This window comes from Carlito syrichta, unplaced genomic scaffold (genome assembly GCF_000164805.1).
Source record: "Carlito syrichta isolate Samal-C Ts95f unplaced genomic scaffold, Tarsius_syrichta-2.0.1 Scaffold308488, whole genome shotgun sequence".
In the NCBI taxonomy this organism is placed as follows: Eukaryota; Metazoa; Chordata; class Mammalia; order Primates; family Tarsiidae; genus Carlito; species Carlito syrichta.
The window spans coordinates 356,419-381,632 of NW_007252584.1; the positions used below are offsets into that span (position 1 = coordinate 356,419).

At 37.3% G+C, this 25,214-nt stretch overlaps 1 protein-coding gene across 1 annotated transcript in view; it reads right to left on the reverse strand.

The window, feature by feature from the left end:
• The window catches only part of PPEF1 (protein phosphatase with EF-hand domain 1), a 107,689-nt gene that overhangs the window by 33,324 nt on the left and 49,151 nt on the right, over window positions 1–25,214 (reverse strand). Inside the window, exons 7-10 of the mRNA XM_008065471.2 lie at window positions 15,272–15,438; window positions 13,396–13,432; window positions 12,006–12,155; window positions 7,366–7,518 (exon numbers count right to left, since the gene is read on the reverse strand). Coding sequence (XP_008063662.2) covers window positions 7,366–7,518; window positions 12,006–12,155; window positions 13,396–13,432; window positions 15,272–15,438 — 507 coding nt within the window. The remainder of the gene's footprint in view (window positions 1–7,365; window positions 7,519–12,005; window positions 12,156–13,395; window positions 13,433–15,271; window positions 15,439–25,214) is intronic.

The following is a 25,214-nucleotide window of genomic DNA, read 5'->3' on the forward strand; positions in this document are numbered from 1 at the left end:
ACTTATTTGGATATGATTAAATCCAAAGGAAGAACACTTTTATCATTGTGTGTTAGTCTATTTCCAGTACTATAATTTTATTTTAACTCTTTCAGAATGAGAAATCTGAAGAATAGTCTACAAAAGACCTTTCTAAGAGGTCATAAAATTTCTGTCTGAAAAGTTGAAAGCAGTGTTCTGTAACATTTATTCCTACAGAGAGAGAAATGGTACAACCCAGCAGTCAAAAGTGAAAAGTTTAGTGTCCAACCAATTTGAATTCAAATTCAGACTCATCATTCAGCAAATTATTCAACTTATGTGACTTTCAGTGTCCAGTTTTGTGAAATAAAAATACTAATTATGTCATCATGTTGGTTTAAGGACTCAATGAGAAAACATACATACTTGTCGTTTCTTAAGAACTTGTCTCTGCAATATGGGGTAAGAACTGACAAGAAAGTAGTCAAAATATAAGACTGAAAATTTAGAAAAATGCCAAATTTCACCAAGATAAATGAGCAAGAGTGTCCAAGAGTGTTCAATACATTCTTGTTGAATGAATGAATAAATGAGAGAATATTTATAGACCTTACTACATGCCAGAAGTGCAAGTGGCTCCAGAGAGGCAACTCTAGGATATGCATGTGGCCACAAAGATGAGTACATATCTTATTGCCTTTACATCTGTGTTTATATAAATCATTATTAAAATTGTCAGAATAGAAACATGACAGAAATGACAGTGTTAGGATCTCAGTAGGCTCTCTTCCCAGGGAAACAATCATTTAACTTGTTAAAATTATTTTAATTAAAAACAAAAACAGCTAGGAATGGTGGCTCATGCCTGAAATCTCAGCACTTTGGAAGGAGGAGGCTGGAGGATTGCCTGAGCCCAGGGGTTTGAGACCAACCTGGGCAATACGGAGAGATCTCGTCTTTAAAATAAATAAAAAAATTAGATGGGTGCAGTGGCGTGCACCTATAGTCCCAGATACTTGGAAGGCTGAGGCAGAAGGATCACCTGAGCCCAGTAGGTCGAAGCTGTAGTGGCTGTGAACGTGTCACTGCACTCCAGCTTGGGTGACAGAGTGAGACTCTGACATAAATAAATAAATAAGTTGACATCTCAGGAAATTGTCCTAATGGCATATAGCAAATGGAAAAACATTTATGTAAAATAATCTACTATATTTTGTAAAAAAAACAAAAAAAACCCCAAAACCAAAAAATCAGTAACTCTCATCCACTATTGATGAATATACAAATGGTACAGCCACTTTGGAAGACAGTGTGAAAATTTTTTTTTACACAACTTATTATATTCTTACTATACAATCCAGCAATCAGACTCTTCAGTATTTATCCAAATGAGTCAAAAATTTTTATGTCCATTCAAAAACCTGAACAGGAATGTTTATAGCAACTTCATTTACAATTGCCAAAACTTGGAAGCAAACAATGTGTCCTTCAATAGGTGAATAGATAAACATATGTGGCACATCCATACAACAATATTATTCAGCACTAAAAAGAAATTAGCTATTAAGTCATGAAAAGACATGGGGAACTTAAAAGCTTACTACTAAGTGAAAAATCTGAAAAAGTTACATAATTTATTATTTCAACTATATGACATTCTAGAAAAGGCAAAACTATGCAGACAGTATAAAGATTAGTGGTTGCAAGGAATTCAGGGAAAAAGAAAGAGGGGTAAATAGGCTGAGCACAGAGGACTTTTAGAGTAGGGAAATTATTCTGTATAATACTGTGATGGTGAATACCTGTCATTACACATTTGTCAAAATCCATATAAACTATGGGCTTTAGAAGATAATGATGTGTCAGTGTTGGATCATTGGTTGTAATAAACATACCTCTCTCATGTGGGATGTTGATGGTAGAGGAAGGAGAGGAAGCTGTACATGGGAATCCTATACTTCTCACTCAATTTTGCTGTGAACCTAAAACTACTCTAAAAAATAAAGTCTATTAATTTTTTAAAAAAACAAAAAGAAAATTGACTACATTTTGGTATCAACAGAGTCTGTGGCACTTGAGCCATGATCTACTCTAATCTCCTTCACTAATAGTGTGAAGGAGGCTCTATTCCAAGTGGGTACATCTAAGAAGACAGGACTTCCTCTTCCCTCAGCCCACAGAAGAGGGCTATGGTTTTGTCCCAGAAGAGGCAAGTTGATGGGCATCCCTCATTCCTTCCCCTCTGTGTTACAGAAGCTAGATTCCAGGCAAGCACAATAGAGAGAACTGGGGCTCACTTCCCCCACCCATTGGGTGGAAGTTCTACCCCAGGAACAGCAGGCTGTAGATACTGGACCCCAATTGCTCCCACCCTTGCCCATTCATAAGGAAGAGGTGCCATGCCAAGAAAACTAGGGTCTATCATTCCTGGCTACCACCCTACTTGCAGAACAGGGTTGTCACTCCAGGAGAATTTTGTTAAAAAAAAAAAAACAAGTTACAAAATGTTAAAACTTTTTCTCCTTTTTTTTGTAAATCCTTTTAAAACGTATTGAGGCTTTTTCTGCTCCAAGCTCCAGTGCAATGGCACAGAGGTTTGTCCCAAGGGGAGAGGCAGGTCAAGAACAGAGAACTCTGCCATTCTTCCTAAGAGAACTGGCTTTATTTGGCACCTAGCACAGGGAAGTTCATACCTAAGGGCACTGTTGAAAGCAATGGAGATCTCGGAAGTAAGCATTAATTAATAGAAGAAGTGGGGTAGTTCTATGATACTAGTAGTAACAGTAGACCAGCTAGAAGTTTAAGGGAACCAGTGAAAGAGATGAGAAGAGACTCTTGGGGGCCAGAGTAAGCCTCAAACATGGTCAACACCCTGCCCCATGCAAAGGGGATCCAACTTTAATTGGATCAGACTGCAGAGCAAATTGTTAGCCAGGCCATTGTTAGAAACAATAGCACAGTCTGCTAGCAATTAGGAAAGACCAATAGCCAGGTCTGATACAAACAGAGGCTGATAGGCCAGAAACTTAAAGGAGAGATCAGGGAAAGAAATAGGCAAAGAGAGCCCAACTAAAGTCACACCATCCCAGGTGGTCAGGGAAACTGTTTGCATGCCCAAGGCAGCACCCTGTGAGGAGCAACATTGGAGGCGATACACTGAAGGGGCTAGATTTCACTAAATTAGTCCAAACAAGTCACTAAACAAATAAACAAATAAGCAAATAATGACAACAAGCCCCAGAGGGGCATGGGATTAACTATCTAGACTATAGATAATACTACAATGTATTATCTAAAATATCCAGTCTTCAACAAAAAAATTATAAGACATGCAAAGAAAAAAGCATGACTCATGCACCAGGAAAACAAAAGCAGGCAATAAAAACTGCATTTGAAGGCATTAGATGTTGACTTAGCAGACAAAGATTTCAAAGCAACTATTATAAATATCTTCAAAGAGACATATATAAAACACTCCACCCAACAAGAGTGAAATATATAGTCTTCTAAAGTGCACATGGAACATTCTCCAGGATAGACCATATGCTAGACCACAAAAAAAGCCTCAATAAGTTTTAAAAGGATTTACAAAAAAAGAAGAAAAAGTTTTAAAAGAATTTAAATCATGCAAAGCATGTGTTCTCTGACCACAATCAAATTAAATTAGAAATCAATAAGAGAAAGAAATATGGAAAACTCACAGATATGTAGAAATTAAATGCACTCCTAAATAGCAGATAAGTTAAAAAGAAATCACAGGGGTATCTAGAAAATACGTTAACATGAATGAAAACAAAAGCACAATATAGCAAAACTTATGGAATGGAGATAAAGCAGTACTTCAATGGAAATTTATATCTTTATTAAAAAAATAAAAAGATCTCAAATCAATGATACTACCTCTACCTTAGGAAACTCAAACAGGAAGAGAAAACTAAACCTTAAACAAGCAGAAGGAAAAAAATAATAAAGATCAGAACAGAAATAAATTAAATAGAGACTAGGCAACAATAGAGAAAAATCAATAAGACCAAAAGTTGGTTCTTTGAAAAGATCAATAAAATTGAAAAACCTTAGTGAGACTGGCCAAGAAAAAAGAGAGAAGACTCAAATTACTAATATCCAGAATGAAAGAGGGAATATTACTACCAAACTTATATGATAAAAAAATTATAAAGAAATACTACAAACAACTTTAGGCCAATACATTAGATAAACTAGATGAAATGGACAAATTCCAAGACAGACACGACTATCAAGACACAAACTACTCAAGAAGAAATAAAGAGTATATATACAACTATAGCATGAAAAAAATGAATTAGAAATTTTAAAACGTCATACAAAGAAAGGCCCAGGCCCAGATGGCTTCACTGGTGAAGTCTACCAAATGTCTGAAGAATAATTAATATCGCTCCTTCACAGCCGGGCTCGGTGGCTCAACCTGTAATACCACGCCTTTGGGAGGCTGAGGTGAGTGGATTGCCTGAGTCCGCGGGTTTGAGACCCGCCTGGGCAGTGAGACCTCATCTCTACAATAAATAAAAAAATCAGCCGGGCGTGGTAGCACATGCCTGTAATTCCGGCTACTGGGAAGGCTGAGGGGGAAGGATCGCCGGAGCCCAGCAGGTCGAGGCTGCGGTGGCCGGAAGCGGCCACTGCACTCTAGTCTGGGCGACAGAGTGAGACTCCAACTCAAAAAAATATATATATCACTCCTTCACAAACTCTTCCAAAACATAGAAAAGGAGATAATACTTCCCAATTCATCTTTTGAGACCATTTGTATTGTAATACCAAAACCAGACAAAGATATCACAAGAAAACGACAGACCAGTAAGACTTATTAAAATAGATGCAAATATCCTCAAAAAATAGTCCATGGAATCCAACAACATATCAAGTGAATTATGTACCATGACCAAGTTGGATTTATCCCACTTGTAAGGTTATCTTAACATCTGAAATCAATCAATGGAATACACCATAAAAAGAGAATAAAGGAAAAAACATGCACAGAAAAATATGCACAGAAAAAGAATTTGACAAAATCTAGCAATCTTTCATAATAAAACACCCAACAAACTAAAAACAGAAGGAAACTTCCTCAATCTGATAAAAAGCTGCTACAAATACACAGCTAATACCATACTTGATGAAAAACTGAATGCTTTCCCCCAATATCATGAACAAGATAAGGATGTCTACTCTCATCATCTTTATTAAACACTATGCTGGAGGTTCTAAACAAGGCAATTAAGCAAAAAGAAAAAGAAAAGGCAGATAGACTGGAAAGGGATAAGTAAAATTATCTGTATTTATAGATAGCATGATTTTGTATATGGAAAATCTCAAGGAATCCACCAAAACCAATTGAATTAATAAGTTTATCAAAGTTCATAACACGAGGTCATTATACAAAAGTCAGTTGTAGTTCCAATACTAGCAGTGAACAATCCAAAATGTAATTAAGAAAACAATTATATTTACAATAGCATCAGAAAACACTTAGGAATAAATTTAACAAAACAAGTGCAAGACACGTACATTGAAAAATACAAAACACTGCTGAAATTAAAGATCTAAATAAAGGGACATTCCATGTTTACAAAATTGAAGATATAATATTGTTAAGATAGCCATAGTGCCGAAATTGATCTACAGATTCAAGGCAATCCTTACTAATATCCCAACTGCTTTTTGATAGAAATTGAAACTGATCTTAAAATTCATATGGAAATTCAAGGGACCCAGAATAGCCAAAACAATCTTGAAAAAGAGTAACAAAGTTGAAGAACTCACACTTTCCAATTTCAAACTTCCTACAAAGTTACAGTAATCAGAATTGTACAATACTGATAAAAAGGATGAACATATAGATTGTGGAACAGAATTAAGAATCTAGAAATAAACCCTTTTTTATGGTCAATTGTTTTTGTTTTTTGTTTTTGGTAAGGGTGCCAAGAAAGCTTAAAAATAGGAAAGACTAAGAAATGGTGCTGGAATAACTGAATACCCACATGAAATAGAATGAATTTGAAATCCCACTTCCCACCACACATAAAAAATTAACTCAAAATGGATCAAACACATAAATATGATATCTAAACCTATAAAACTTTTAGAAAACAAAGTAACAAATCTTCATGACTTGGATTAACCAGTGGCTTAGATATAACACCACAAATATGAGCAACCAAAGAGAAGAACACATAATTTTGACTGGGATTCATCAAAATTAAAAATTCTGGTTCTGCAAAGGACACCATCAAGAAAGGGGAGAAGATAATCCATAGACTGGGAAAGAATATTTGCAAATAATATAACTGGTAAGGGAGTTGTATTTAGAATGCATTAAAAACTCTTACAATGCAATAATAAAAATAAAAATAACTCAATTTTTTAAATGGACAAAAGGATCTGAATAGATATTCCTCCAAATAATATTTACAAATATCCAATAAGCACATGAAAAAATGCTCAATATCATTAGTCATTAGGGAAAATGCAAATCAAAACCACAACGAGAAAATGACTATAATCAAAAGGATAGACGATAAGTGTTAGGATGTAGAGAAACTGAAACCTTCACACGTTGTTGGCGGAAATGTAAAATGTTGTAGCCCCTTGGGAAAACTATTTGGAACTTTCTCAAAATGTTAAACTTTATTTAGAGGTACCTTATAACTCAGCAATTCCACTCCTAGGTATACACTTAAGAGAACTAAAAACATATGCACACAGAAACTTATATGTGAATGTTCATAGCAGCATTATTCGTAATAGCCAAAAAGTGGAAACAACCCAAATGTCCATTCATTTATGAATGAATAAATACAATGTGTTTATCCATACCATGGAATATTGTTCAGCAATAAATAGATATGAAGCACTGATACATGCTGCAACATGGATGGACCTCAAGAACATTGTGCTGAGTGAAAGGAGCCAGTCACAAAAGATCACATATTGTATGTCCACTTCTATAATATGTTCAGAATAGGCAAATCTATAGAGACAGAAAGTAGATTAGTGTTTGCTTAAGGCCGTGGTGTTGTGGGGGTGCTGACAGCACTGACGATGCTGATGAAAGAAAATGGGGAGTGACAGCTAACATGCAAGGGGTTTCTTTTTTGGATGATGAAAAGGTTCTCAAATCAGATTGTGGTGATAGTTGCACAATACTGAGAACATACTAAAAACCATTGAACTATAAACTTTAAATGGGTGAGTCACATGGTATGTAAATTATACCTCGATAAAGCTGTTAAAACTATAGTGATGAATTAAGAGAGAATGATATGGTCTACCTATAAAGGTAAAGTCACCTTTTATCTGTATCTTGTAAGGGACAACATTATATAGGTTGTCTTCACTGCCACTCCAAACATGTTGATTACCTACCTGTTTCCATTCACACACTGATAAATCTTCAGAAGGGGATTCATTTGGTTTGATTCTCCCAGGCGCAGTAACAGTTTCACCTACTTTGTTTTGCTTCAAGTCAGTGGCGTACTCTCCACTATCTTTCATTGGTGGTATCAGCACAGATCTCATCTATAAAACACATTCATTCTTTAGCCAAACCCTCTGTTTATTGTGTTGCATGCAAAGACTTCAGTACCACTTAGGATTCTGTCTATAATGTTGCTCCTCAACCCAAGGAAAAACACACGGTTACCTTTTTCATCTCACCCACCTCCTATATCTCATTAATCCACCGATGTCTATAAAATGACCTCATTAAATTGTTTGTACATTTTTCTGACTAGAGACATTGCCCTACAGGGAAAGATTCTCATTAAAGCTTCTAGGGGCTCCCAGAGGCACAGCTGTAGGCATTAGACACCTTGGGGCATCAGCACAGCAAATGGAAGTTGCTAAGCGTAGGGAAAACTAGACTCCCTCTGAGCCTTTGTCTATACATGGGGTCTTGAGAAGTTCATAAATACTTCTTAAGAGGGTGACTGCTTTTCATTTTGCTATGCTTTCTAAAATAAATGAGAAAAAGTCCACCAGCATCCAGGAAAGTTCTCAAAGATGATATAGGTTGAAAAGTTTGGAAGGCCTTCAACCGAAATACAGTGTAGTTCTCAACCTTACCCTGCCAGCAATTGATTATGTTCTCTAATCCTAGTAACGAAACTGCTATAATTCTTTGGAAAATGAAATGTCTTTCTGATAGCACTTCGACTACTGTAATCCCTTCTGCATTCCCTTACACAACCTGAGACTAATTTTGTACTTGCTTCTTTGTAGCATCATACCTTTATCAAAACAATCTTGAATAATACTTCTGTTACATTGGTGGTTATAGTTCAATGATGGACAATACTATACGAAATCTTACCTTTATTTTTCAAAAATAAAATTTAATCTTATTCTGAGGTCTTGTCTCACTGAGCGGAGTGGAAATTCAATCTCATCTATTACTAGCCAGTTCCCAGCCTACTACTAGTTTATCGCCTACCTTCCCTATCTCCCACCAGCAAATATATCCAGGTCGTAGGCTGAGCAGAATATTCTGGGAGGACCTGCTGGACTTGAGTCCACAAAACTCACTTCTGATAAGCTCATTTGGCAAAGATACTTGATCTCTTAATTAGGAGTGGCTCTGAAGTTTTCAAGGCCACTTAGCCCAGCTCCAGTTAGGGCACTATACCATCATTTTCTCCTGGGGGTCCTACTGGTCATCTTTTCCCACATGCTGTTGGGGAGTTTGAAAAACACTAAACTAGAGTCTTCGTATTGTAGACTCTTCCTTCTCTGTCCCTCTGCATTGACTCCCCCCACAACCTGCCCACCTTACAAAATGCCTTTAATGAACCTAGAATGGAGGTTGTCATCAGGTTCCCCCAACTCTCTGCCTCTTCTATTAACAATGACAGGTGTAAACCAGGAAGTATGGTCACTCCTACTGTGGAGGGTTGAAGGGTCCTATGGAATGGGAAAGTGGGGGTTATAAAATTGGACTTGAAAATCTACTTTTGTGTCTCGCCTGATAGAGTTCCAAAGGCTTGAACCTACCACTTTCAGTACAGTTCATTTATATTTAATGCAACAAGTACGAGGGGGGTCCCCAAAAAACCCAGAATTATTTTTGGAGGGCGGGGCCCTTGTAGTACAGGCTCTCCATGCTAGATAAGCGTTCTAGGAGCCCATTGGCATCAGTGTAGCAGCTAGCATTGTTGTGAGAGGCTGTGTTCAGCTTCAGTGAATTTTTTAAAGAGATTCTTTCAACACATTTGCCCATTTCATGATGGGTGATTTACACAAACAACCTGCCCACACCACGCTGTGTTCAGCAGTTTTTTACTAAAAACGTCATGATCCCCATACCCCATCCTCCCTATTCACCCGATCTCACCCCAAGCAACTTTTTTTTGTTTCCCCAGATGAAAAAGTCCCCAAAGGGAAACATTTTGCTGTTACGAAAGAGGTGAAACAAAAACCAGCAGAAGCACTAAAAGGCATCCAAATTGATGAGTTCAAAAACTGTTTTGAACAGTGGAAAAAGTGTCTCAATAGGTGTATTGTATCAAACAGATAGTACCTTGAAGGCGACTGAAGTTTAAATAAGTAAGAATAAATACTATATTTATTTATTTTATTTTATTTTATTTTATTTATTTATTTTAAGTTGGAGTCTCCCCCTGTCATCCAGGGTGGAGTGCAGTGGCGCACTCACAGCCTCCGCAGCCTCGACCTGCTGGGCTCAGGTGATCCTTCTGTCTCAGCCTTCCAAGTAGCTGGAACTACAGGCATGTGCTACCATGCCCGGCTTATTTTTTTATTTATTGTAGAGACGAGGTCTCACCAAGTTGCCCAGGCTGGTCTCGAACCCCTGAGATCAGGCAATCCTCTCGCCTCGGCCTCCCAAAGTCCTGAGATTGGTTTGAGCCACTGTACCTGGCCACAATTTTTATAAATAAATTCTGGTTGGGGGGTTCCCCCTTGTATGTGTTGCCAGTTCAACCTCACTCTAGGAAAGGTAGAAGACACAAACAATATACAAGTCAAATTTCTATCATTAAAACCAGTTTTATGAGCAGACAGAAATGTGATCCCTGAAGGGAGTGAAATTTGAGGTATCCTGGGAAAATTCCTGGCTGACAAACTTCTCCTGAGTGTCTGTCTTGGTGACTGAAAATCAAACCTCAGTTCCAAGTATCAGAAAAAAGAAGACAGCTGGAGAAGAGTGCTATATGCCATTTTCTTCATCTAGGCAATCATATTTAATCCTCCCAACAATTCAATATGGTAGGTATTTTTATCTTCAATTTATAGGTATGGAAACTAAGGATAAGAAAACTTTAGTGCTTTGCCCAGTCACCCATTCGGGAATTGGCAGAGACAGGATGCAAACCTAGCTATGTCTAATGTCAGAGCCTCAGTCTTAACTATGTTAAGGTGGTTCTCAACTTAGGACTCCATAGACTAGTAAGGGACATTCCAGAGATAGCTTCCCAATATCTCAGAAAGCCCCAGCTAGGGCTGGCTATTCAGGCTAGCCTCAGGAAAACAGAAGTTTTCAATCTGGTTGACTGGTAGTGGCTGTTATGCCTGATTAGCACTGTAGTCACAGGAAGGATGGTGGTGGAATATGGCATTCATGTGTGTGCTTGCCAATATTTGACTGACAAAAACATCATGTTCCCTGGTTCTTGGCTAGAATTGTATCCACTCATTATGTTAATACTGACTATCTCATCTTGATCAAAACATTTTATTGGCTTGACTATTTGCTGATATCATGAAAAAGATATCTTAAATTTAGGGTGGCCTTAAAATTTATTGCAACTGGGATAATTTTGAGAGTAAAAGGAAGCATTGTTAACAATTACAGTACCACATTTCCTTGTTTATTTTGGTGACTGTTATGAAAGATATGTACAAGGGGCTTGAGAGCATATAAAAGGGGATCTGATCTAATCTGGAAGTCATATTTAAGCTGAAATTAAAAAGATGAGAAGATGTTAGCAACAATATTATCATTCATATATGTATAAAGGTATAAAGGGCCCCAAAACTCAAGATGAAATAGGGGCCACATTTCTGTCTCTATGAGATTAAATTCCATTTCTAGACCCCATTTGCACAGATTGGTTAGAAGCTGATTATCAGTCTTGAGGGGAAAATGTTCAGGTTTCCCATGAGGACCATACACCATCATCTGGCTCCACAGCTGTCATTGTTCCTTATGCCCACATGGCAACCCTATGCCTCTAGTCTGGGGACTTGGGCTTGGCTCTGGGAGAGGAGGAAGACAATTCCAGTGATACTGCAAGGCCCGTCCAAGGAGCCTTCACCAGGTACCACGTAGCCACTTCTGCCAGTGGTTTCACAATAGTCCCTGCTCTACTTCTATTGTATTTAACATTATTATTTAGGAAGAAAACATTTCAAAAAAATTATCCTGACCCATTTGAAGTATATTATAAGGGAAATCATATCAATTCAGAAATAAATTGCTATGTGATTCCACTTATATAAGGTACCTAGAGTAGTCAAATTCATAGAGACAGAAAGTAGAACGGTACGTGCCAGGAGGTGGAGGGAGGGGGAGAATAAAGAACTAGCATTTAATGAGGACACAGTTTCAGTTTGGGATGATGAAAAATTCCATAAATGGATGGTAGTGATGGTTGTACAACAACATGAATACACTTTCTATTGCTGTACTCGACACAAGTATCGTTACAGTGATATATTTTATGTTATGTGTATTTTATAATATAGATGAATTAATTGAGATTTTAATTTTTAAAAATCAGACTTTCTCACCTTTAGAACCCATATGAAATGCTGTTTCTTCATTTTACACTCTCAATATAATTTTTTAAAAAATATTTTCCATATATAGAAGTTACTCATTTAGTTCTTTATCAGGCAATCACATATTTTCTTAAAATGTGTACTAATCTTTTCAGAGTTACAACCACCACTAAAACACAAATCAATTTAAACTAATAAATGAAAAGAAGTACATAGTCCCTTATAAATCTCTGAGACAAGACACGATTCATGCCAACATTAGCTCTTACTTTGTTTCTTTCTAAACGGTGGAGTAAATTCAAGTCTGTGGACTCTGATATCCCACCATGTATGACCAGGACTTCATCATCAATGATCGTACCAATTGGGAGCCATGTATAGAGTTCTTCCAAGATTTGTAAGATTCTTTTTCCATGTAGCTGTAAGTAAGTGGTTGAGTAAGTTTTGTTTTTCTGATAGGTTCAGTTTATTGAACCTAAGTTCAGTAAACCATGTATGGGAGTCACTAACCAACTAGTATGTCTTTATTAATCATGCCTTTTTCTTTTGTGCTTTTTTTGTTGTTGTTGTTTGTTTGTTTGTTTTGAGTTGGAGTCTTACTCTGTCGCCCAGACTGGAGTGCAGTGGCCGCTCCCAGCCACTGCAGCCTCGACCTGCTGGGCTCCTGCCATCCTTCCACCTTAGCCTTCCAAGTAGCTGGAACTACATACACGTGCTACCACGCCCGGCTAATTTTTTTTTGATTTATTGTAGAGATGAGGTCTCGCCTGCCCAGGCGGGTCTCGAACCCGCAGGCTCAGGCAATCCACTCACCTCAGCCTCCCAAAGCACAGGATTACAGGCTGAGCCACCGAGCCCAGCTCTTCTGTGTTTTTGATACTTTAACATCTTGGGACCCTGCTGACTCTGGAGAAAAGGCTGTCCAACCCAGTGCTAACTAATTTCTAGAGATAGTAAATGACTCTTCCCTCATATGCAAGTCAACCAATCAGAGCCTATACCCCTAACTACCTCCTTTATGGGCTTTCATACTCAGGGCCACTGTTCCCCTGCCCTAATTGCCCCAAGACCAAGAACCACACAACTAGAAACAACCTCTATTCCCCAGAGCAGGCTGAAATTCTTCAAACTAGTCCATCCTAAACCTGATTACCCTGAGATGCCTTGCAGGTTCCCTCCCACTAAGACCCATGGTATTTCTCCCTCACTCCCCCTGCCTTCTGATTGACTCTAGTGGTTCCCCCAGTGTGGCATGCAGTGCCTCCTGTTTCTAGGGAACTGTGAATAAAAACTTCTTCCTTCATGATAGTCATTTATGTGTCTGTGTGTTTTACCATACCCAAGTAAAACCAATCACAGTACCTTTAAAACAATGGAATGTATTTGTATCTATGCTAAAAGTTACACAAAAGTCACAATGAAAAAGCATGGTTTAGTCCAGAAAGAAAATATAGGACTTTACCATGCATTTTTTATTTTATTGGCATGGATTCTGACTAGTTGGTCCATCCCCTTTCCTAAATCTGGTCTTTATCAGCTCTTTCTTCTTCTTCTTCTTCTTCTTCTTCTTCTTCTTCTTCTTCTTCTCTGTATAAAAGTAAATAGAATGCTAAGAAGAAAATGTGTGTGTGTGTGTGTGTGTGTGTGTGTGTGTCTTACCTTATATTTATGCAAAATTTCTTTTGTGAAGCCATACCTTTAAAAAAATGATAAACTATTTAGTTGATTGTTGATAATTCCTCCTTACATGAGTCATGCAAAAAAGGAAGCCTTTGACATCTCACTATCACAAGTACCAAGAACTAAAGAAACTAGACTTCAGTTGGAACTATTACTTACCTGAGTCTTTGCTAGGCATGATGAAAGAACAAAATGAATCAAAGACATTGTCTCTACCCTAAAAGAGTTTATAGTATTACTGGGAAAGAAGATAGATTTCCATGAAGCAGTTACAAGACAACTTAAGAAATATGGTAGGCATAGGTTGTGTAAATGCTGCAAGTATTGAGAGAAGTGTGGTAGCTGGGGGAAGCTGTGTGGGAGAAGGCTTTTCATTTGGATAGGATTTCTCAGATATCCTGTATCTTATATAAATGAATGGAAAAAAGAAAAGACTGAAAGGTCTAGAAGATAACAAGGTGATTTCTTATGCTCTCTCTGATATAGGCCATGCAATTGTATTGAGGGTTTTAATAGAAAGTGTCAGGAATTTTAATGCCTGAATCAAAGTAGCTAAGGGAGATTTAATGATGGAAATGTCTTTCAGTTACTTCTCCCTGAATTAAGATAATAGTATGTATCCTAAATACCAAACACTGTGAAGATGGAATATAGCACACTCATTCCAGTTTTCCATGCAAATCATGTCATGCCAGGCTTCCCTAGTGTAACATTATATTTTCTGAGATGAATTCTATCCTGTACTCACGAAAGGTGTCCATGTTAAATCCAATGAACACCTTGCAGTCCTCACCTTTCTTGCCTTCTCTGAAACACTAAGTCTTCCCTGCTAGATTAAACTCGATGAGGGCAGGGGCCATATTTCTTTCATTAACCATTATAGGCATTAGATAAATATCACTGGCTAACTGAATAAATAAAAGGATAAATAGCATGCTCAAATACAAGTATTGAGCTATATTATATATAATGAGCCTCTGATAATAGTTCTGGGATTTTTTTTTCCTTCACAGTCTTAGCATTTGCTTCCATACCTTGGGAATTCGAATTGAAACTCTGTTCTCAGGCTGGGTGCTAAGACTGCCCAAAATACAAAACCAATCATTTGCTCAATTTTGATCAAACTACCCAAAATCGCAGGACCAAAATCATGAGACATGCCATATATTCTATTGCTTTAGAGCAAACTGATTTATGTTTTTCATAAAACAAGAATTAAAAGGGAGAAAAAGAAAAGAAGAGGAAGAAGAAAAAAAGGAGGGAAAGGGGAACATTTGGCATCTACTGTGCTTTTCAGCAAAAATTCTTAAACCATCTAATCACTCTTTATCCCTCAAATCTCCAGTGTATCCAATAGTTGAAAAGCTATGTCACACCTATTCTCAAATATGTTTATGAAAAACATTCCAGAAGCAATGACCATGTCACAAAAAGTACTAACTTTAGTGAAAAGCATGGCGCCACTTTTTGAGACAACATCTGAGGCAAACCAAAAGTAGCAACAGAATGATTCCATCTAAGTCTACTATACCCCCACATCTGACCTAACCCACCTACCCAACACCCAAATTGGCCTGTGAAGGGTGGGCATGGGAGCAAGAGAAAGAACACAACAGAAAGGAGAAGGAAGAACAGAACTGGAACAAAAAATAGGAAGGGAGCATCAGAGCAATTGATACTCAGTAGAAGAAGATTACTCATACCGAGTACGAGATAATACATCTAAACACACTGAGGTCTTCCTTGAGATTCCCCTCATCCCTCATTCTCTACTCTCACTTCTCTGTTAGGAACTAAACATGACAGCATTTTCCAGAGTGGGAAACATAAGAGGAAATCTGAAGGCCTAGGTTACCTCAGATTCATCATAAAATCTTCATGGTTTCCTCTGTTCAAGTGCAGGTCTTCAGGAAACACAAGAAAACTCACAAACAAGATCATTAGGATCTCTATGGAATTTTTTCCTCGATCTACAAAATCACCATTAAAAACATATGGGTTGTTCTCTGAGGGAAGACCATTCTGTGAAAGGAGGAGAGGGGAAAAACAAGTAGTTAAAAGAATATACTCTTAAAGCAAGACTTAGGGCATAATGTCCTGTGAATATGGAGAAAAGCGGCTGAGTCAGGTAGTCAAGTTCTAGGAAAAATGCGTTCACTCACTTGAGCTAGTCTCACTTTTCTAGGGTAGGCATTTCCTACAAGGGACCCAGAAGTGAAAAATTAGCTTGGGAAAGGAAGATTCTGGGGTCGGGGTGGGGGGGAGGGCAGGAGAGATGAGAGTTGCTCATTCTACCCACCATCTACTATGAATATTCTTTAAAAGAAGCTGATATTTGTACTATCAAAAGTGGCTACTCTCATCTCTTCCTTCTCACCTGAAAAGAGAAAAACTTCTACCATGGAGGAACACTAAATTAAGAGCCAGAAATCTTTTATTATAAGGGGCCCTACATTTAGTTTTTTAGGGCTGCAATTCCCTCAATTTCCAAAAGAGGGGATGCCACTATATCCTTCCCCAGATCACCTGAGAGAATGGATGTGAAAGTACCCAGGCAAGTGTAAGATGCTATGTGACGTGACTGTGAGTAGGGTTGATATACTGCCAGTGCACACAGATACAACTACACCAGGTATGTATTGTCAGTGAGTATTCTGGATGATCACTGACAAGGTCACATTAGTTGTTAATATTTTTAATATCACTCCTGAGTATGAGATAATACATCTAAGCACAGCGTTAGCATGAAAAAGGAGTTGAAATCAGGACAAAGGTTTAGTCTTTATAATAGCAATTAATTAATTTAGTTCTACACTACAAAAGTCTAGGACAAAACAAATTTATATAACATGGTTATATTTTCTCAATGTATTGCCTACTAGGGAAATGGCTAGCTCTTTATTACAGGGGTCTCCAACCTCTGGGCCATGGACCACTGGTCCATGGACTGTTAGGAACCGGGCCACACAGCAGGAGGTGAGTGACAGGCAAGCAAGTGAAGCTTCATCTGTATTTATAGCTGTTCCTCATCATTCACATTACCACCTTAGCACTACCTCCTATCAGAGAAGCAGCGACATTAGATTCTCATAGGAGTGCAAACTTTATTGTGAACTGTGCATAAGAGGGATCTGGGTTGCGTTCTCATTATGAGAATCTAATGCTTGATGAGCTGAGGTGGTATGCTATATATTTCATTATATATTACAATCTAATAATATACATTATTACATAATACATTATGTAATATATTATTATGTAATATAATAATTTATATACTACAATGTAATAATAAGATAAATAAAGTGCACAATAAATGTAATTCACCAAAACCATCCCACCCACCCCCAGTCTGTGGAAAAACTGTCTTCCACAAAACTGGTCCTTGATGCCAAAAATGTTGGGGACCCTGCTCTCTTGCATTGCATAACTTTACTACATAGTAAGACAAATTAAAATGTTTAAAAAATATATTACAAGCCGGGCTCGGTGGCTCAGCCTGCAATCCCATGCCTTTGGGAGGCTGAGGTGAGTGGATTGCCTGAGACCGCGGGTTCGAGACCCTCCTGGGCAGCGAGACCTCATCTCTATATAAATAAAAAAATCAGCTGGGCATGGTAGCGCATGCCTGTAATTCCAGCTACTTGGAAGGCTGAGGCGGAAGAATCGCCGGAGCCCAGCAGGTGGAGGCTACGGTGGCCGGGAGCGGCCACTGCACTCCAGTCTGGGTGACAAAGTGAGACTCCAACTCAAAAAAAAAAAAAAAAAAATTACAATGAGAAAAATCAAGTACTTATATATAAAATGTATGTTCTCCTTTAAAAAAAGTTAATTTCAGTAAATAATACAATATTCTAGTTATATTAATCTTTTTCGAACTCGTCTTTTGTTAGATTTCAAACCACATAAGAAAATCTTATTACTTTATACTCAACATCCTAGTTTTATATATATTTTAAAGTATTCACATCAGAATCACAGAAACAGTTGAAAAGTATAATACAAGTTATAACATATAATTTAGGAATTTTAGAAATTATTTATGCAGTGTAACACTTTCTGAAGGCAACTGGAAACAAACAAACAAATAAGCAGTGGCATAGTAGAATAAGAAGATGAATTCTTGAGCCAGTTCTACTCATTACCCATGTGTCCTTGGGCAAGTTATTTAACCTTTATGAGCTATAGTTTTTCCATCAGTAAAAGGGGGTGATAACTTCCATACTTATCACACAGGGCTATTTTGGAACTCAAATGAGAGTATGTGTATAAAATTGCATACAAACTGTAAAGCATCATAAAAAGATTCATTTTATCATGACCTTCATGTTATTTATAATTCTAAGATTCCAATATGTTACATTTTCTTATATAGTAAGTTATATAACCTTATTCACACTGGGCTTAGATAGTGTAATCCAGTTGCAAAAATATAGGCTATTACTCATCAAAATTTAAAGAAAAGGGTAAGAATTCTGCATCTCTGATACTCTTTCTTGTCCTGCCTTCAGCTGGCTGGGGTGAGTAAGCTGAAGGAGCCTGAGGTGTGACAAAGGCTATAAGACAATGTTGGGATGTCTACGTCTGAAGGGAGCTAGAGGGGCAGCAACAGGGTCCCTGGAGTGAGAACTTGGACTAGGCCTGAGGGGACCCATGAACACTTGGTTAAAGGGGTAGCTCTGCTTCAGAGTATGTGTGTGATCCTGCTGCAGAGGGTAGAGGGGTGGTTGAAATATTGTATCCTACTTGAAAAAGTGTAGGGAAATTTACTCTACATCCCTGAAGCTAAAAGCACAAGGAAGACTTGCATTTAGTGGTACCTAGAAACATAGAGACTTCCTTTCACACTCTTGATGCAGGAGTAGAAACTGTTGTATCTCCAACAATGGAAAGGCTTAACCTAGCTCGTGCAGAAAATAGAAAATGTATATAAGTTAGTACTTAAGAGGATCCAGCAACCAGAGAGAGAGAGAGACAATTAGATCTGCTAAAGTAGGTGGCCCCTGATGAAACAAGACTGTTGGAAGAAACAGAGCACAACTTTTAGTTTTTAAATAACAATAAGAGGAGCATAACATAAAGAACAAAAAGCTAATTTGGGGCATTAATATGTTATTCAAATTTAAAATCTCAATGGATTAAAGTTAACTAAGAGGAAAAAAAAGGTTGAGAAAATACCTTATTTACCTAAAAGAGCAAGCAGATGAAAATTCTTTCACACAAAACAAAATGATGGAAATTGTGATGAATAAGAGACTAGAATTCAGAGCCAAGAGACATAATATGGCAATAACAAATATTCCAGAACCAGGAAAAAGGAACAGATGTAAAAGATGTAAAAAACAGATGAGAGGAAATTTTCTATGGTTTAGAAGAGACTTCAGTCTGAAGTTTAAAAGTTCTCATGACTTCTATGCATAATTGATGGGAGGGGACGCCCTATTACCCAGTAAAAGTCTTAAAAGAGGCCACACAGAAAGAACAAATTACAAAGGGAAAATTATCAGTCTAGCATCAGACTTCTCGCCTGCAGTAACGGGAGATAGGAGATGGCAGAACAAAATCTACAAATTAAAGAGAAAAAGGAGTCAGGCTTGGTGGCTCAGCCTGTAATCCCGCTCTTTGAGAGGCCGAGGTGAGTGGATTGCCTGAACCCGCGGGTTCAAGACCCACCTGGGCAACTTGGCGAGACCTCATCTCTACAATAAATCAAAAAATTAGCCGGGCATGGTAGCACACCCTGTAGTTCTGGTTACTTGGAAGACTGAGGTGGAAGAATCGCCGGAGCCCAGCAGGTTGAGGCTGCGGTGGCCAGGAGCGGCCACTGCACTCCAGTCTGGGCGACAGAGTGAGAATCCAACTCAAAAAAATAAAAAATAAATAAAGAGAAAAAGGGACTATGAACCAAGGACTCTATATCAGTAAAGACATTAACTTCTCAGGGTGATAGAAAAATACTTGCAGATGTGTAAGGGATCAAATATCACCAACAACATAAATGTTCAGGGTAGAAGAAAGATGTGTGAATTTGTAGTGATATAATACCACAAAAACAGTGAACATGTATTGATTGCTTGTTATGGACCAGGCACAGTTCTAAGTGCTAGGAATACAAGTAAATAATACACGGTCCCTGCATTCAAGGAGTCTGCACTCAGAAATGATAGCATCTACATTCCCATGGAGGAAAACACTCAAGAAAATACTCCTATAACAACAGTAAAAATAACAAGTCTTTAAACCAGAAAAAGACCAACAGGAAAGAAAACAGATGTTAACATTGAATCTTGCGATATATAATTAAATATAAATTAATATGTTAATTGAGAACTTGCACTTAAGTACCAAGCATGAATCATAGAAATAGAAGAAATACACTATGAAGGAAAACCTAATGATTAAGAACTAAAAATATTTTATGAGCAACAGCTAGGGGAGGTGAGAAGAGAAAAATAAAATGCTCTACGAATCTTATCTGAATGGGGGACATGGGAAATGTGAAAACAGTTATCTTATTGAGAGAAAGAGGATCATGGTGGAAGAATAACGTTATAGCTATTTGAGAAATACACACACACACACACACACACACACACACACACACATTATTTACTAGAAATGTCAGAAATGGGAAGGTAATCACTAGTGAATGGAAAAGCACAGTAAAAATTCCAAATGAAACAACAATAAAAAACAAAACTTTACCAAAACAGCAAAAAGAAAAGGAAGAAGGTGAAGCAAAGTGAAGTAGCAAAGTAGAAAGAAAAATTTTCAAATATACCTGTTATACAAACTATGAATGACTTAAACTCTTCCGTTAAAATACCAAGATTATCAGACTATGGTAAAACACAAAACTCAGGTATATATTGTTTGTGAGAAATGCACATAAAAAGGTAGATAAGAGGATGTTGAAAACAAGGTAAAATGCAACAAAGGGAAAGCAAGAATGGAAGTATTAATACTAGACAAAGTGGAATTTAACATTAAAGAGCTAAACAGGATCACAAAGCAACATTATGCCATAATAAAAGACGCTTTATGAAAAACATACCATTCATAAATGTATAGTCAATGAACAAAAGAACAAGTTTCGCTTCATATCTTTTGCTACCACAAATGCAAGAAGAAATTAAGAATACATAGTGCATTATTCAGAGTGAGTTATTGGTTTAAAATAATGTCCATAAATTCCTTGGCACTCCCCTTAAAAGTTGAAACCCAATTTGCCTCCCCATGTGTATGGGCTGGACTTAGTGACTTGCTACTAATGAGCAGAAAAAAGCAGAAATTATGATATGCAACTTTGGAGTCTAAGTCATAAAAGACACTGCAGCTTCCTGTCTGCTTTCTCTCTTGGGTCACTCACTTTGGGGAAACTGTTTATGAGAATACTTAGGCAGTCTTGTGGAGAAGCCCATGTGGCTGACTGTTCTGCTAACAGCCAGAGAGGAGCTGAAATGCTACACCTACATCCTTGTGAATTAGCCATCTTGGTAATGGGTCCTCCAGTCCTAGTCAACCTTTCTGATGACAGCAGCCCTAGTCAATTGTTTTACTGCCATCCCATGAAAAACCTGAGCCAACCTCACCCAGCTAAGGTACACCCAAATTTCTGACCCACAGAAACTGTGAGAAACTAAATATTTACAGTTTGAAGCCACTAACTATGTGGGTAATTTGGTGCACAGTAATATATAATATACATATTTAGACAGATATAATAGAAAAATATAGAAAATTAAAATGCATCCAATTAGCTTGATTTAATAGATAGATAGATGAAGAACTTTGAATACTACAGATAGAGAATACAGTTGACCTGTGAACAACATGGGTTTGGACTGCTCAGGTCCACTTATATGAGGATTTTCTTCTACCTCTGCCACCTCTGAGACAGGGAGATCAACTTCTCCTCTTCTCCCTCCTCAATAATAAGAAGAGGAGGATGAAGACATTTATGATGATCCATTTACACTTAATGAAGAATAAACATATTTTCTCTTCTTTATGCTTTTCTTATAATGTTTTCTTTTCTCTAGCTTACTTCATTGTAAGAATACGGTATATAATGTATATAACATACAAAATAGGTATTAATTGACTATTTATGTTATTAGAAAGGCTTCCAGTCAGCAGAACGCTACTAGTAGTTAAGTTTTGGAGGAGTCAAAATTTATACACGGATTTTTGACTGCGTAAGGAATGAGCACCCCAACCCTCACATTATTCAAGGGTCAACTGTACAATTAGTTTTTCATATGTCCATGGAATCATTATGAAAATCAATCGTATATTTGACTTTAAAGAAATCTTAACAAATTTAAAATAAGAAAAATTCTACAGGAAAGAATGTGATTAGGAAGAATTCTAGCTCCTTGAATTAAAATCCTTAGAAATTAAAAAATGTAGTCTTAATAAGCATTGGATCAAATAGAAAATTAATAGCAAAATTACAAGCTCAATAGAAATCTCAGTTAAAACTAAAATTAGAAAAGGTTTAAACCTCAAATGCCTTCAATATTAAAGAAGATGTAGATGAAAGGAAAGGCTGTATTCATCTTTTAAAAATTAGAAAAATAACACTAAAACCAATCAAATGAGAAAAACTGAAATTAAGGAAATAGAAAACTAATAAAAAAGAAAATATACATAAACCCAGGTTGGTTCTTTGAAAGAACTGAAAAAAATTGATAAACCCATCTTGATGATTAAGTAGAAGAATGAAAAAAAAATGTAAGAGTCAAGATTTTTTTCTTTTTGCTTTTGCATCTCTTCTAATGAAGATAGAATATTAAATATTTTTAAAAGACAAAGATACACAGAAATAAACACAAGAATTACATATATGTAAAGAGTATCAACATCTATGAAAATGTATTTTTACTATCTAGAGAAATGGATGATTTCTGTGAAGATTAGAAACTATCAAAACTGATTCAAAAGAAGTAGAAAACTTGAATGGTACATTGGCTCCATGTAGCTTCAAGAGCAAATTGTTTTAATGTTATTTAAACCCATGATTTCCAACCTGGGCTATACATTAGAACCACTTGGGTGATTGCAATGCATAACTGAGTTTGAGACTCAGGGATTTAAATTATTCCAAACATTAGAAAAAGATGGCAATATCTACAATTAATTTTATGAAATCTCAATTACAAAATTTGAAGAAAACATTCAACAGTGTAAAATTATAGTATGCTTGGATGGTAAACATGTTTTTCATTGTGATGACAGATTTTCTTGTATTGAAACTTCTTATCTCCAGTTAAACCAGACTTTGTTGAAGGTGGATTCTTTTCTACTTCTGCTTTATTTCATCTCTACTATGAGCAAAGAACAATGAATTTATTTAGTTAAACCTCATTTTAAGTCAAAAATATTAATGGTCAGCTAGGTCATCTACCCTTATACAGCACACGACACCCATCGAGTTTTAACGTTTTCAAAAAAAAATCACATATCTTCAAAAGACTAAGACTTGTGAATGAAGCTCATTCAGTAGAATATGTTGCAGTCTCTGAAAGTAAATCTCAAAGGAGTCTTGAGTGTATACTGAACTCCTCTAAGTGTTAATACTCTCAAGGCAACCGCTTCAAAGAAGGCAAGACTTATTTGGACTTACAAGATATGCCCTTAAAACAAAAACCAAAAAAAACCCTGGTATGAACTGTTAACATTATTATAATAGTTTTATAGCCTCTTGTTAGAATGAAACTAAAAATTACTAATTAAATCAAGCACTTTCAGTAACAATATAAGTAACTTGTTCTGAATTCTTAACTATGTAAACAGTGCTTTCCCCCCCTCATCATTCCTTTCACTTAACAGTGCCTTATTGGTTCAGGATTAGTCATATCACTTTTTGCTGTCTGGGCTCAAATCCATTTTAGTCTTAGAATAATAAGGGAACTGAAAAACAGGATGATGAGGAACTATTCTCCTGGGACATGAGTCTCTTGGATATTTAGGCTTCTGACTACTCAGATTTCTCTGGGTTCCCTCCAAAGAGGCAAAAACTCATGATGTAACTCATGCTTCACTCGGGTTCAGTAAACCAAACCCTCTGGCTCATTCTGTAGCTGATATACAACTACTTATGATATGGAGATTAAGTTGACAAATACAGAAAACCCAGAGAAGCTACAACTCTGAACAGCATTCAGATGACCTGCAGGGAGGATAAAATAGCAGATCACAATGAATTAATTTGAACAGAGACAAAAACAAGATGTTTCCCTACAGTTTCACCTATTTCCAAGTGAAGCATTTTACAACAGACATCTGGAAATTATCCCAACATATTTGCACATTTCCCCAAAGCATATCAAACTATAATCTCTGGTTCTCAACTCCACATTAATTTTTATTTCTTTTGCAAACTCTTTTCAGATGTCCATTCTTCTGATTGTAACATTCTGCCTTAATCTCAAAAGGAAACAACCGACCACTGTGGCTGTGTGAAGCATATCAGTGACAGAATAAAGAAAATGTTTGATTACCAGTTGGAAAACTATGTGCATGGGGGATGAGGGATGGTGGGAAAAACAGAAAAAATTAAAAAAGAAAAACAAGGTGGCATGGTCTCCACTGGACAGCAACAAGATGGTACCCACAGGGTTAAGAGGTAGTTAACTTCTCTCTGTTCACGTGCATCTCTTTTTCAGCTCCAGGAGGGTGTCACTCACAGCACCAATTTATTTATTTATTTATTTTTGAGTTGGAGTCTCACTCTGTCACCCAGACTGGAGTGCAGTGGCCGCTCCCGGCCACCGCAGCCTCGACCTGCTGGGCTCCGGCGATCCTTCCGCCTCAGCCATCCAAGTAGCTGGAACTACAGGCGCACGCTACCACGCCCGGCTGATTTTTTGATTTCTTGTAGAGATGAGGTCTCGCCTGCCCAGGCGGGTCTTGAACCCGTGGGCTCAGGCAATCCACTCACTTCAGCCTCCCAAAGGCACAGGATTACAGGCTGAGCCACCGAGTCCGGCTCTACAGCACCAATTTAATAAACTATCTTGCTGATACTTGATCTAAAATTTCAAGCTTTCTATTAATTGAGGGGAAAATATTTTGTAATTTTAGCAAGGCTGAGTCTCTGAATGAAGTATTTCAAATTGGTCACTCTAATTAAGCAAAAGTGACTGATTAAAATTAACCTTTTCAGAAAATAAAATCTAAAAATAAGATCTAATTATATGTAGATTGCTTCACTTGATGATAAAATTATATTTGAAACCATATAAAGTTGAGATGCTCTTTTAGCAAAGGTCTGTTGTGGTTAAGAGTGTGGTACCCAGGGAGAAGAATCTTTTTCAAACCCAGATGTGACTGTGAGCTGAAAATATCTAGTTTAGCATTAAGGTGCTAGCCGATACAATTTTTAAGGACAATCAAACATTAAATAAACCAAAATCTCAAAACCATCAAAAATGCTAATTGCTACGAGTCCTATCATTTATTGTAGTGCAGCAAATAAAGTATATAAGAATAAAATCTTTCCTGAGCCTCCAAAACTTTCCTTCAGGACTTAGGCACTTAATAAATTGCTACAATTATTTGTAGGGATTGTGTCACCTCTTCCACCTCTTCCAGGAAATCTTCCATAAGATTAGGTACTAGCCGGGTTCTGCGGGTCAGCCTGTAATCCCGTGCTTTGGGAGGCTGAGGTGAGTGGATTGACTGAGCCCGCGGGTTCGAAACCTGCCTGGGCAACTTGGAAAGACCTCATCTCTACAATAAATCAAAAAAATTAGCCGGGTGTGGTAGCACGCGCCTGTAGTTCCAGCTACTTG